At 36.0% G+C, this 13,005-nt stretch overlaps 1 protein-coding gene across 12 annotated transcripts in view; it reads right to left on the minus strand.

Annotated features, from left to right (window-relative positions):
- NEK1 (NIMA related kinase 1) overlaps window positions 1-13,005 on the minus strand; it is a 51,936-nt gene that overhangs the window by 12,882 nt on the left and 26,049 nt on the right. For 6 of the 12 annotated variants that reach the window (XM_039550280.1, XM_039550277.1, XM_039550278.1 and 3 more), the window contains 13 exons: window positions 11,878-11,961; window positions 11,253-11,336; window positions 10,659-10,751; window positions 9,522-9,617; window positions 8,858-9,031; window positions 7,341-7,406; window positions 7,024-7,255; window positions 5,786-5,938; window positions 4,942-5,127; window positions 4,231-4,351; window positions 3,941-4,023; window positions 2,810-3,024; window positions 480-634 (listed from right to left, as the gene is read on the minus strand). In XM_039550280.1, the coding sequence (XP_039406214.1) occupies window positions 480-634; window positions 2,810-3,024; window positions 3,941-4,023; window positions 4,231-4,351; window positions 4,942-5,127; window positions 5,786-5,938; window positions 7,024-7,255; window positions 7,341-7,406; window positions 8,858-9,031; window positions 9,522-9,617; window positions 10,659-10,751; window positions 11,253-11,336; window positions 11,878-11,961 (1,742 nt within the window). The remainder of the gene's footprint in view (window positions 1-479; window positions 635-2,809; window positions 3,025-3,940; window positions 4,024-4,230; window positions 4,352-4,941; window positions 5,128-5,785; window positions 5,939-7,023; window positions 7,256-7,340; window positions 7,407-8,857; window positions 9,032-9,521; window positions 9,618-10,658; window positions 10,752-11,252; window positions 11,337-11,877; window positions 11,962-13,005) is intronic. The other 6 variants (XM_039550287.1, XM_039550286.1, XM_039550283.1 and 3 more) reach the window with 3 other exon arrangements.

Here is a 13,005-nt window from a genome sequence, read left to right on the forward strand (position 1 = left end):
AGAATAGATACACCAGACTATCCAAGCTGTGGGGAATAGTCAATTCCAGGGTCAGATTTTGAAGCCCCTGAAAGAATTTGGGGGACTTGAAGAACATTCTAATACAACAGTAGAGGAGATAAATCAGCAATATTCCCAGAACATAGAAAGAAAGGAAATATTCAAGAAATCTTTATTTCTAGAAGACCAATAGCAATCAACTCTGAGTTGCTTGAGCAAAATGCAAGTTGCAGACACCAGACAGAATAGCACCTTGGATGGATTTTGGGAAGGAAATTCAGACAGCTATTGTATACAGTATACCCCACTGGCTTCTCAATTCTCTGGAAAAAGACTTAAAGTAAATGATGATTCAATACAAAATTTTAAAAATCTGGGTTAAAACCCCATGCTGGTATAGTGTGTATAACAGTATCTAACCAAAAACATTCTTGATCCAAGATGGCTCTTAAAATACTTGATAAACTTGATACACTCACATATCCTCAGAATCAGAGGGTCCTTCTTTGGCTTGCTCATCTTCCGTATCATCTGTTTCAAGATTATGCTGATGCTGCACATCTGCTACACTGGGAACATCAACTAAAGTTCTGTACAATTTGTAAAGATCTGGGAGTGAACATGTTCTCAACATCTACAAAGGCAATAGAAAGCCTGCTTGGTAACAATATTAAAGACAGTTTGAGTTTACAGAATACTTTAGAATGACATTCCTTTTTTTGTTCTTTTTCATTTGAAGGTAAATTTAAAAATAACAATGTGTCCAGCACAGATACTCTAATTGTTGAAAATTTGACATATTGACTTTTACCTCTCAGTTAAAAGGAAAGCATTCCTCCTGCTTCTACAGGTTACAGTGACTGAAAAGCTAAGAACATCAAGTGACATACAGCTCCTGGTTTTGTGCTGATTTGTTCACCACCTTGACAGCTAACTAAAGGAACCCTAAAGCAGATAAATAATATATATACAATTTTTTACAATGTATTTGTGTCAATCACTTCTCGTTAAGACCATTTTAAATAGCTGACAAAGGAGTAAGTTTTAAAATGACACTTTATTATTTTTGTAGGTTGGTCACTGAAAACAGTAACTTTTGTTTATGGTGTATTTCAATGCAGTTTCATAGCATTGCCATCAAAGGAACAATTTCAAGGTCCATTTCAACCTCTACTATGAAAGTGAAGGAACAATTAGAAAACTGACCTTACCCTGTATTTGAAAGTTCCCAAGTATTTTGAAAAATGCTTCTGTTCCTATTAGCTTACTTCTGTTAGCCTACACACAGGACATGAACTCTGTCTACCCTGCTCCCTGCTAAAGGTTTCCATAGTTTCTGGGTGAGAGCTGCAGCAGAAGTGTATTTGGGAAATTCCAGAAAGTTACATTGCCCAGAAGTACTGAGTATCCTCTTGCTGCAACCAAATGAGGAAAGGGAATGCGTTGCTCTCTGTCATCAAGTCTGCTGCAGCAGTAACAACACACCTGCTGCATTTCTCCAAGCTCTCTGCCCCTCCAGTCTGTGTTAATGAAGCTGTGTCAAACAATTCTGGCCAAAACACACGCCAAATATGTAGTAATAAGTGACATACTGAAGCACTTCATACAGGTGCACCAGAGAACTCCATCATAAAGCATAGCCACTACTTTCTCAATCAGATAAGGTGCAAAGAATGTTCATCTTCTCCCTACTCACAAGTTACATTTTCTGTAATCATTGTACAACTCCCAGATTAACAGCTTCATAAACTAGGTGAGTTGATAATAGACTAACCCTTGAGAAATGAAAATGAGAGCAAAAAATCCATTTCTGTGAATATATGGATCTGTGAATTTTTTATCACAGATGCAAACAGCACTGTCCTTGATTATTATGCTTCCTAGCTATGCATCAACCAATAGCCACTACTCAATATTCAATTATTCATCAATAGTGCAACTTCATGCACTCACAAAAAAAGACTGGGAGTCAAAGGAAGAAACATTCTTTCTTATGTAGCATTGCACCACCTAGGAAATCCTTTTCTACATAACAACTAAATGCAATGCAAGCATGCCTGTTTCCAGAGACCTTGGCACTGTTGTTTCTCCAAAAAGCAGTGGCTCTTTCATGCACTTTCCACTTGGAATTACATGCAATACTTGCCTGGATTATAAAGAGTCTGTTTCATCTACTAGTTTCATAACACTTCTTAACATATTTTAAATCTGTATCAAAACCACGTTCCACCACCCTATGCTCATTTCAGAGTGTGAGCTGCAACTCAACCCTATGTAGCTGGTCAGGAAATGTCTTTAAGAAACCAGTTACTTCCATTCACTGTTCTTCAGGCTTTCTGCTTCACAACAAGAAGCTATTATGGTAGGTTAAATCCTACAGGAAAAAAAATCACTTGGTTGGCAGAAATGACAAGATAGCTTTGCTGCCCTGTTCAGTGATTATGTTTATGATGGCAAGGTAGTAACAATTCTAAAAAGAATGCACAAAAGGGAGAAAGCAGGTACGGCAAATTAGAAATGTCTTCATAAACTCCCTCAGTTATGTCTCAGAGAAAGGGCGGAATGCCTTCACAAACACCTGGAACACAGAATGCTGAATGGTGAAACCAGAGACTTTCACTGCTGCATGAGACTTGCTGATACCATGAGCACAGTGCAGTCAAACTACAGGGAAGACATGGCTAGACAGATGCAAACACCTCCTGAAAGAGTTGTGCCATCTGTTCTGGCCTCATTCAACTTCAATAAGAAAGTAAGAATAATACTATAGAAAAAAAAAAAGTATTTCTTTTTAGCTTTTTAAACTTGCCTTTGGGTCGTTTGCATCAAAAAGTCCTGTAGAAAGTCCAATCAACAATGAGCTTTTGCCTTTATTTTTTGGTGATATGGAACGTGAACGAGGTACAAAAGACTCTTCCTGTGAAGACTGAGCTGACAGAACTGGTGAGGCTGTTGGTACAGCTGTGGGCTGTATTACCCTCTGGAATAAGGGTTCAGCTTGCTGAGAGTCACTGGAACAAGTTTCTGATGTGGTAAAACAAAGCTTGTTACAAATCTAACTAGATTAAAACCCCAAGACACTTAAGGAAACGGTAACTAATGTGAATAAAACTAATTTCTGTTATGCAATTAGAGGGAAAAGTAGATAGCACTTTAAAAGTCTTAAAATATTTTTGATTATTTTAGTAAATACCATTATAATGTGACATTTTCCCATTTTAACTTTTGGAGAATATACAACCTTCAGCTATAGCCTGTTCTGTTCTCATGCCTTCTGTTTTCTCATTATCCAATCCTTGACTGATATTATGTCATCCATTTTCACCTGTTGCTTATTACCTTATATATTTCTTCAAAGTTATCTCAATATAATTTGCCCAAACAGGGGGAAAAAAACCCATCCACTTTGCTTAAGGCACCCATAATTTGATGCAAGAGTATCACCAATGATACTTGATAGTATTGCCAGTTTCTGAAGCTACTTCCCAGACCTCCAAGAATAAGCAATTCTTCTATACAATAAAGATAAAAGATTGTCATTAGGAACTGTTTAAAACATTGAGCTGCAGCTCAATATTAATTTGAGATATGTATTAACAAAGCAACACTTCTATTAAGTAAATCATCAGATCTCATAACATCTTAAATAGTCAATTGAAAAAGCTGTAACATTCAGAAAATTGACATCCACTTTCAAGTGTCAGTATGGGCCACTGTCCTGTTCATCTATACACAGTGTAGCTTTGATGTAACATGTTTTCTTCCAAAGTGGCAAACATAATACCCCCAATTTGTCTTCCTAATCCATCAGAAAATTCCTTTTTAGAAGTAAGAACTGAAGAAGCAAACAAAACCTCACTCTTTTGGGGTTAATGAAGTGAGAAGGGATGGCTCAAGCACCCCGTACTGCCAAGCCATGGAACACGAGACTTGCACTGACCTGCTGAAGCTTCCTTTTGTGATTGCACCTTGTCCAGCACTACTTTCTCCGAAGCTGCCTCATTCATTCCATCATGTTGTGCCCTATTATAACACATCACATCAAGGGGAAAACACCATGCAAAAAATGGTCATTAGTCTACTGAAGTCACCAAGTGCAGTAAAACTAACACAGCAGCAAGCAATGAAGCTTTAGCTTAGTGTAACATTTTAACTGACATGTCCAAAAAAAACCCTCAGATAAAGCTCAGTTTTTTGAAATGGAGAGAGAGGTCAGAAGAGAGTACTTACGTATCCTCTTTCTCTTTTACCCACACTTCATTAACAGTGATAGGAAACTCCTTATTCTCCTTACTCTGGCGCATTTTATCTTCCAATTCTTCCAACATCTCTGCTTCCAAATCATCAGGCTCTAAAATTAATAATTATTTACCATATTAAAAATTAATCCCAACCAAGCAAAAAGATGGGGGAGTATACATTTTAAGATTACACTTAAATCCTTCAGGTATAATAATTTTCTGTGTTTTTCAGAAACAGCAGAAGTTTTGTAATCCCAGAGCTAAACGTTTTGGTTCTTTTCTGATACCAGAAGAGTATCTTAAGGCTCCAATGAACTGTGTCTTCTAAAACCTCAGTAACATGCCCCCAGAGATCAAAAGGATGCTGGTATCATATAGGGGAAAAGATTACAGCACAATTGATGGGGAGAAGCAGACCAAAACCCCACCAAATTAACAATAAAAAATTTGAAGCACTTAAGAATTCTATTTGTACTCAGAAGTTTTCTATAAGCAGACAAAAAATGTTTCTGGAAATTTACCAAATACATTACTGAATCAGTTACAATACAGGCATAGAAAGCACCAGGCCCTACCTAAAATGTGTTAATAAAAAACTGCCCATTACTTATGGGAAGATATGAAAGTATACAGGATCATTCCTCCCCTTATTGCATTCAATAAACAGATTGTAATTAGAATTATTGATGAAATGAGTTACCATCCAGCATAACAGGTTTGCTCTGCACCAGGGTGGGTCCAGTTCTTTGAGATTCTTCTGGTACAGTCACGACAGGCTTTGTAACACCATCTGGTGCTGAAGACTGAGCTCCAACAGGAGAAAAAGCCTTCTCTTCCTTCTCCTCCGATGAAGACTGATGATCTCCTTCAAGAAGTTCTGCAGTACCTAACAGAAAATGATTCTATTATTTAAACAGTGCTTCGCCATGTTTGGATAACAAACTCCAGTGTGGCTAATAATGTAAGTTGGGAATTTTTGTTTCTTTAAAGGAAAACAGGGGGAAAAAAAAGTTTGCATGCTTTTAGTACAACTATTATAAAGAAGAAAGCCAGAAATATCAAAATTTTAATTTCATATGTTACATTATCCTTAGTACAAGTTTATATTTGGAATAAACATAAGTCCTTTCGTCCTTAGAAAGAACAAAGGGCACGAGTTGACCAGAAAAAAAAAAAATTGATTGATATGATAAGTCACATGCTGACAACAAGGTTGCAGAACACATCTAATACAATATTCAGATGATGATATCCTTTCAAAAAGTAGGATTGTTTTTCTATTAAAAAGCAAAGTTTAAGACTTTTCAGCAAAATGAAGATCCTTTCCTTTCAGTACATCCTGGTCAATTTCTTACCACTTCACTGAGTTTTAAATATTTTGGTGTCCTCTAGTATTAGCTTGTGCTTACATTCAGAACTGAGGCAACACCCAGAAGTAGAAAACAAGAGAGAATATAAGAATATGCTTCTATTACTTCAAAATTTTTCTCAGTAGATAAACTGTCACTGCACTTACAGTGCAGATAATTACCCGCTGTGCTTACCATTTATTTCATCTTGTTCCTCAAGTATGTCAGTTTGCAGCTGCAGCTCTGCTTCTCCTAGGATCCTCAGAACTGAATCAGTGGGACTTTTTCCCCAGACTTTCCTGTGAGGTTCACCAATATCTAACTTAATTACTTCCCCCAGAGTTTGACCTGTTAGGACACAAACATAAAAACTTTTCTGAATTAGAAATTTTTATTCATTTTTTATATAATGAAAAAATCAAACACACAACCTCCACAAAACTAAAACCTACAAAGGCTACAAAGCCAGAACTCATGTCACCTCACCCCAAATCAGACAGCCTAAAGACTGTGCTCATCTAGAGTTTTTCTTCTGCCAATTCCAATCACTAACAGGAGTTATTCAATATCAGTTGACATATGCAGCTTAATAGCAGCAGCAGCTCTTTTCAGAAGTTCACGCACTCCAAAAGAAAGCAGTATGAGAAATGTTTAACTGTGGCATGGAATGGTTTTGAACTTTACCTGAAATGGTAAACTAGAAAGTCTCTTGTCTTGCTATCCTTTGACATTTATTTCTGTTATTTCTCTCTCCAAAGAAAACAGGATATAAAGCAACAAAGAAAAACAGAGCAAAGGAAGTTTCTTATCTTCTAACATTCTAGCCCTATAAAACTACTAGGCAAAGGTGCAACTGTCACATTCTCAATGATTATTTATTTCTAGAATGTGAAACAGACTTTTAGTAAGACATACTGAAACCAGGAAAAACGGGTTCCAACCAAAAGCCCAGAGAAGGCAAATAGAAAATTTGGAATGACAGTCTTGATTTAAGAAAGGAAAAAGCTAAGAAAGGCTCAATAGAAGTAACAGATAAAAATTGAGAAAAAACCTTTTTTTTTCCTACTGATAACATAACAGGATTTTCAAGCTAAGTAAGAAACTTTCATATATTTTAAATGCTTTTTATTCTTTTCATTAAATTAGTGCCTATTTAAAAGACACCTACAAAGAAAGTAACCATGCATTTACTTAGGTAACTGTTGTTGAAATGATGAAATTATTTACTCAATCTCCTACAGGCCATTTAACTACTCAGCCCGTGCCTTATCCCTTATTTAAGGGAATACATAACCATCTGCTTTTTAGAAGCGAATGACACATAACTGATAACAAGATAATAACAATAAAGAATACTTGCTTTATAAAAACAAACACTACGCATGGCAAACTGATTTACTAATACCACGGTGACAAACATAAAAAGTACTTACACTCTGTTCCAGAGAGAGAATCTTCCATTGATAACTCAGCTAGAGGAACGACCAACTCAGATGCCCCAGGTTCCCATTTTTTGCGATCTCCCAGAGGTGGCTGGTTACCCTGTTGTTCCTTATGATCTTCAGATCCAGCTGATTCAGAGATATTTTTACACTCCTGTTTTCCTTTCTCATCTTCTTGAGCCTTAAGGTTTTGATTTAATCTCCTCAGAATGTCTCTCTTATTCTGAAAGAAGGACCGACATATGCCACTTAAAATAGTGCCTTTCTTAAAAGGATGCCTAAATGAAACTGTATATAATTTGACATACTTGTATTGCAAAATCTGGCTTTTTTATTTCCTCCTCAGATTCCTGGACAGCAGTTACATGTTCATCCTTTAAGTCCAAGAAGCATGAAATAGAAAGTAGAAGAACACATCAGAAAAAAAATTATCTTGAGAATAGTAATAGACACAATAATCTAAAACCTTTCCAATGACAACTGCAGGTAGACTGAAACAGAATGCTTGATTATTCAGTTTTATTCTGTCCCAAAGACAGAATTTCAAGGGCACCTTCCATCTTTGAACCATTCACTATCTGAAAGTGATAAGCAAATGAATCACTCCATTTGGACAGACAAATGAGATTTCAGAGCATGAAACATGTAGAGATAAAGCCAGATATGGCCTCTACAGCAAGATGCCACCAAATTTCTATGCTACAAATGAGTAATTCTAGAAGAGAACCAAAAAAGTGGCAAGCACAGAGTCAAGGATAATCTGTGAAGAAAAACAGAAGGGAAAAGAGACAAGTAACATGTAAATAAGCAAACTACCTATTGAAGGCAAAAATGTAGAATTTATAATCAGAGTACAAGGCTCGTATTCTCCATCTCCAATTGCTCTGTGTGCTATTTTTCAGTCTATTATAGTCACTGTCCTGCGTTACTGTGAGACAAACTGTCCACGTGGAAAAAATATGCTAATGACTTAAGTATTTGTCCAAACATGATTTATTTTTCCAGCTATCAACTGATATCTTTCAATGTATTACATTTTATATATACTCTTCAGTATAAGTTTCATTATATTCCCATACTCATAGCCTTCAGGGTTGAATACAGTATGAAGTACTACAGTACACTGAAATCTAGAAGCAGTTTAGGTAAAAATACAAAAGCTAGCATTCAAACTAACAAAGATCATGTTAAAAATTTAAACTGTACAAGGTTACACTCATCTGCTCTGTTTCACAGTTGTAACATAAAGCAATTGAGGTAAACATGTAAGTATTTACAATATCAGGACCGAGAGTGTGGAAAATAGAAATCAGGAGGCTCTTTTAGATAAGAAGAGACGGCACTAACAGATTCGAGAATCTTATGCTTTGTCCTCTCTGTAATATTTAGCACACTCAAGCTCACTGAAAACAATCAATCATTAATATAATGTAGTCCTATCATTCAAAATTTATTTGCTCACTTCCACCAAGTAACCAACTCATTAACTCCTCTCTTCAAGAGGCTGATGAAAATTCTGGAAGTTAATGTCTTCCACTAAACATGACTGCCCTGATCAAAATGGAAACTGCAGCCTGGGGTTCATCATAAGCCATTTTGTTCAAAACATGAGTTTCAGTTTCAGCACACAGATGTGTTTCAACAGCTTCCAAGCTTTGGTTTCTTTTTACATTTTTTTCTTTTTTTTTTTTTAAATTTCTTTTCCCTAATTAGAAGCAACAAATGACCTTAACAATTTTTTTCTACCTAACCTATATATTTTTTCTAAACATTCTCTTTCCAATCAGTATTTATGACATTTTAGCCTCTAAGCAAAAGTACCTACCACACCCACTTCCTTCAAAGCAGAAGTCATTGAGATGACAGGTACACCAGGCTTCACTGGAAGTTGTGGCTTAGGAAGAGCTGCTCCAGGCTCTTGTAGTTCATTCACAGGACTATGTTCTGTAGCTTCCACATGAAAAGGCACATTAGGATTCTTTACCCCTTTTGCAATCAGCTGTATAGATTCAATTAAAAAAATTTAAATCAAAAATTAACTTCAAGACTTTGCATATTAAACACAGTATTATCAATTAGGCTCATGTAATCCTTATAAAAGGACAACAATGCCACACATTCATACAAAAGACAACTGCCCACTGCACATCGGTTTGTCAGCTTCACATCCTGCTTTTTCTATATTATTACTAGTTGGACTGGTTGTTCCATAGCACACAAAAGTAAAAGAAGATAAAATACATTTTGGTCATTAACAGACCACTAATAATATAGTTGGGGTGATCCTAATGATTTTTAGATTTGATATTCTGAAGTCTTCCTGCAAGCATATCTAAGATTAGGCTTCTAATTAGGGAATTCTGACTGACACAAGACACTCTCTTCAATTTCAGAACTACTTGTCTTGAAAAATCACAGTATAGGATTTTAGTTATACTAAGATAGGGCCCTACATACTTTGACTGCATGTAACAGATTTACTTTCTTACATGTTCTTCCCAGGCTCTTTTCTCTCTTTCGTATGCTTCCTTTCTCTTTCGCTCCAACTGTTCCTTCAGAACTGCAGCACGAGCATTTGCTTGGGCCTACAGTAAACAACCAAAAAAAGGACCAACTTCAAATCATCAGCAACCTATTTAATAGAACATTTTAAGGAGGAGTATTCTTGGATTACTCATTTCCCTTTCTCTCACTACTGTACAGACTGTGAAAGGAGGACTCCACTGACAAAATCACCACACAAGTACAATAACTGATCTTCTATGCTGAAATAACGGCAACTCCTCAAAATTTAATTACAGTTCTTGATTTGCATGGTTGTAATTTTAGTGTACATAGTAATCTTCAACAAAGTAATGTAAAATTAGAATCTCTACTTAAAATTAGCTTTGAAGCCAAATGCATTAATCAAAAAATATTAAAAATTCAGTTTAAATTTCACCAACTCACTCAAACAGAAAAAGCTTCACTTGCAGTTTCACCTCTAGTTTTCAGGTTAGGCGTAAGGTTAGCTTGTTTTTACATTGTACTTTGCAGATGATGGGGGAAAAAAATCATAGAATAGGTAAGAGCAGTATCTGCCATGTACAGTACTATAGAAACAGTTATTAATATAAAACCACCACATGGAACAAAGTTCTAATAAAACACATGATTTCTGTGAAATGCATCTGTTTTAAATATGATTCATCACAGGGTTATATAGCTCACATTCCAATCCACATGTAGCCCATGTCAGCCTATGTAAGGAGTTTTGCCTTCCTTTATTCTTTAAGTAAAATAAAGCTGTGATCTATGGTACATCTTCCTTACCCTTTCAGTCTCAAAATGCTATTTTAGTTATACCATTTGCCATTAGGACTACAGCTACCCTAGAGATAAATCTCAAAGGCCAGAATAGGGAAAATCCTTGACTTGCAAGGATGGACTACACAATGTCTCGGTGTGTTTTAAAATCACCAAGATAAAGCAGTTGAACAGAGTTGTTTCCTCAATACAGTTAAACCCCCCCACCCCTTGTAGTGGATACATGAACAAACGATAGCAAAACGAAATGTAAGAAAATTCATGAGATATAAAACGTATTTGACAACAGTAACCTCCATCTCCTCCCACTCCACACTTACCTTCTGTGTTTCTATCTTTTTGCGTTTCAGTTCTGCTTCCTCACTAGAGTCTTGCCCATCAGAACTGGCAGCTTCATTCTGCAAAGTAAAAGTCTTCAGGGAATTATCATCAGTTCATGTATTTGAAAGCTGAGTGATACGAGTGCCTACTCAGAACTTTTTAATTGACTGTATGACTAACATGGGTCAGTTTCACTAAGTAACTCCTTGCCTAAATGCAATGTCTGCTTGGACAGAGCTTCATCTCTGAGATTTGGTGCGGTTTTTGTTTATTTGTTTGGTTTTTCAGGGAGGATTGGTTTTAAAAAATATGAAACCTTGATAGGTCAGGAAAAAAATAATGTGCCTCTTGTTGCTGGAAAAGTGGCCTAACAATGTTGGGCTCTCACCTGTATCACTGCTGCATGTTCTGCAGGTGAGGTACACAAGAAAGGTTTGACGCTCTAGAATTCCAGTTTTTTTTCACAATTATATGCTGTCTAAAATATATGTCTCTATATAAAACTGCCTAGAACAAAAGTCTTTCACCAGGGATAAAAAAAATACACCCCACAATCAACTTTGATAAATATTTAAGATTCTTTTTCAACCAACCTTATCTCCACGAAGTTTTGCTCTAATCTGTTGACGTTCATTAAAGTTTTGTAGCCGGATCTGTCTCAATCTTGCCAAATATTCCTAAGGCAAAGAAATGAAACAAGTTTCAGCTCTATGGAAACTCTCTCCAGTATGGTTAACTTAAAATATATCAGATTCCACAAAAAAATAAGATGGGTGAACCACTCCCCAAAACTATTGTTATCACTTTACTAGCATTTACTAACCTCCAGAAAAATTCTCATGTAATGAAAAGAAAGAAAATAGGAATGTACATTTCCCAGTATTAATTATAACTACAGTTTATACTGCTGAAAGCTCAGAAAGGCTGTATTTATCACAACAGCATTAGGATATAGTGATACCTATATGTATCAAATTCAAGAACCTCTTTGAGACAGATTGATGTACAGAACTATAATTTTGATTATTTTAAAAACCAAAACAATTAAACACACCCAAACTTTCATACATTAACAGTAAATTATTTCCTAGAAATTTAGAATTTAAGTCCTTTAATTTTGTTACACAGATGGAACCATGCAGGGAAACTGGGCACAGTCAAGGGCAAAATAGTGTAATTTTTGTGATGAGCAAAGTGGCAAACATGCGGCAAGCATACCTCTTCCTCCTTGTTTCTGGATTTCCTTCCTCTTGCAGAAATGGACCTGCCTCCATAGGTATCTGCCACGTTTTGCAGTGTACCCTGTTTGCCATTTAATGGTATCAAATTTAAGGTGGCTTGGGCAGAAAAATTATCTGCTTTATCCAATAAGTGTTCACTTATAAGAAACCAAATCCATCAAAGATCTGCAGATGTTCTGAAGTTAACCAGTAAGCCTTTTTCACTTACATAAAACATATGACAGCAATAACTAAAAATCCTGAGTAGCCAAAGAGAGAGATAAGAGCTCTAAGAATATAGTTGCCTTCTTCCCTCAATTCTGATTTTTCCCATTTTATATTAGAAAACGTAAATTGTGATGGGCATGAGTTTTCTGCATCTGGATTATATAAAAATGGTGGCACAGGGTTGGGATTTCTGCCATTGCTGAGACAAGCCTAAAATAAAAAGTGGAATCTTTTTATGTTCTTAGATCAAGGTTTTTTAACAATGATGACTCAAAAATCTAATAAAGCATTTAAATATATGCATTACACCTAACAAGCTGTGCTAAATGTCTTATACACATGCAGTGTATACACCTGGTTCACGTGATGTCCTCTGTGACCTGTCACCAAAAGGATTTCAACCATTAAAAAAGTTCTGTACAGAACAGTACAAGAATCATTTAACTCCATGTTTTCTGCTTGGATTAAAATAAAAAATACATGAATTAATTTACTAATGATATACCACAAACCTTTGCTGAAGGTTAAAAATTCCTTGATTTGTTAGTGCAACATACAATAAAGACAGCAAGCATACATACATGTGATAGACCTTCTGCCTTATAAAATGGCAGGGGCTTTAGCTTTTGCATGCTTGCGTGTAGACAGCCATCAGTAAGTAAATACTCCAGTGAAGTTGAATCCAAATATTCTGGTTAAATAATCTCTCAGATTGAGAAAAATTAATAGCTCAAGGAAGTAGCACATTACTGCACTTCTTTGGTTTAGTGATGAGGGGATCAGAGAACAAATTAAAGGAACCATTTTGTGGAAGAGTAGTCCCTATACATTCATGAGGGCTCCATGAATGCTGGTTTCAGCTTCACCATTAAGCCATATAAAATGGAAAGGAATATTT

The sequence above is a fragment of the Corvus cornix genome, chromosome 4 (assembly GCF_000738735.6).
Source record: "Corvus cornix cornix isolate S_Up_H32 chromosome 4, ASM73873v5, whole genome shotgun sequence".
Classification (NCBI taxonomy): domain Eukaryota; kingdom Metazoa; phylum Chordata; class Aves; order Passeriformes; family Corvidae; genus Corvus; species Corvus cornix.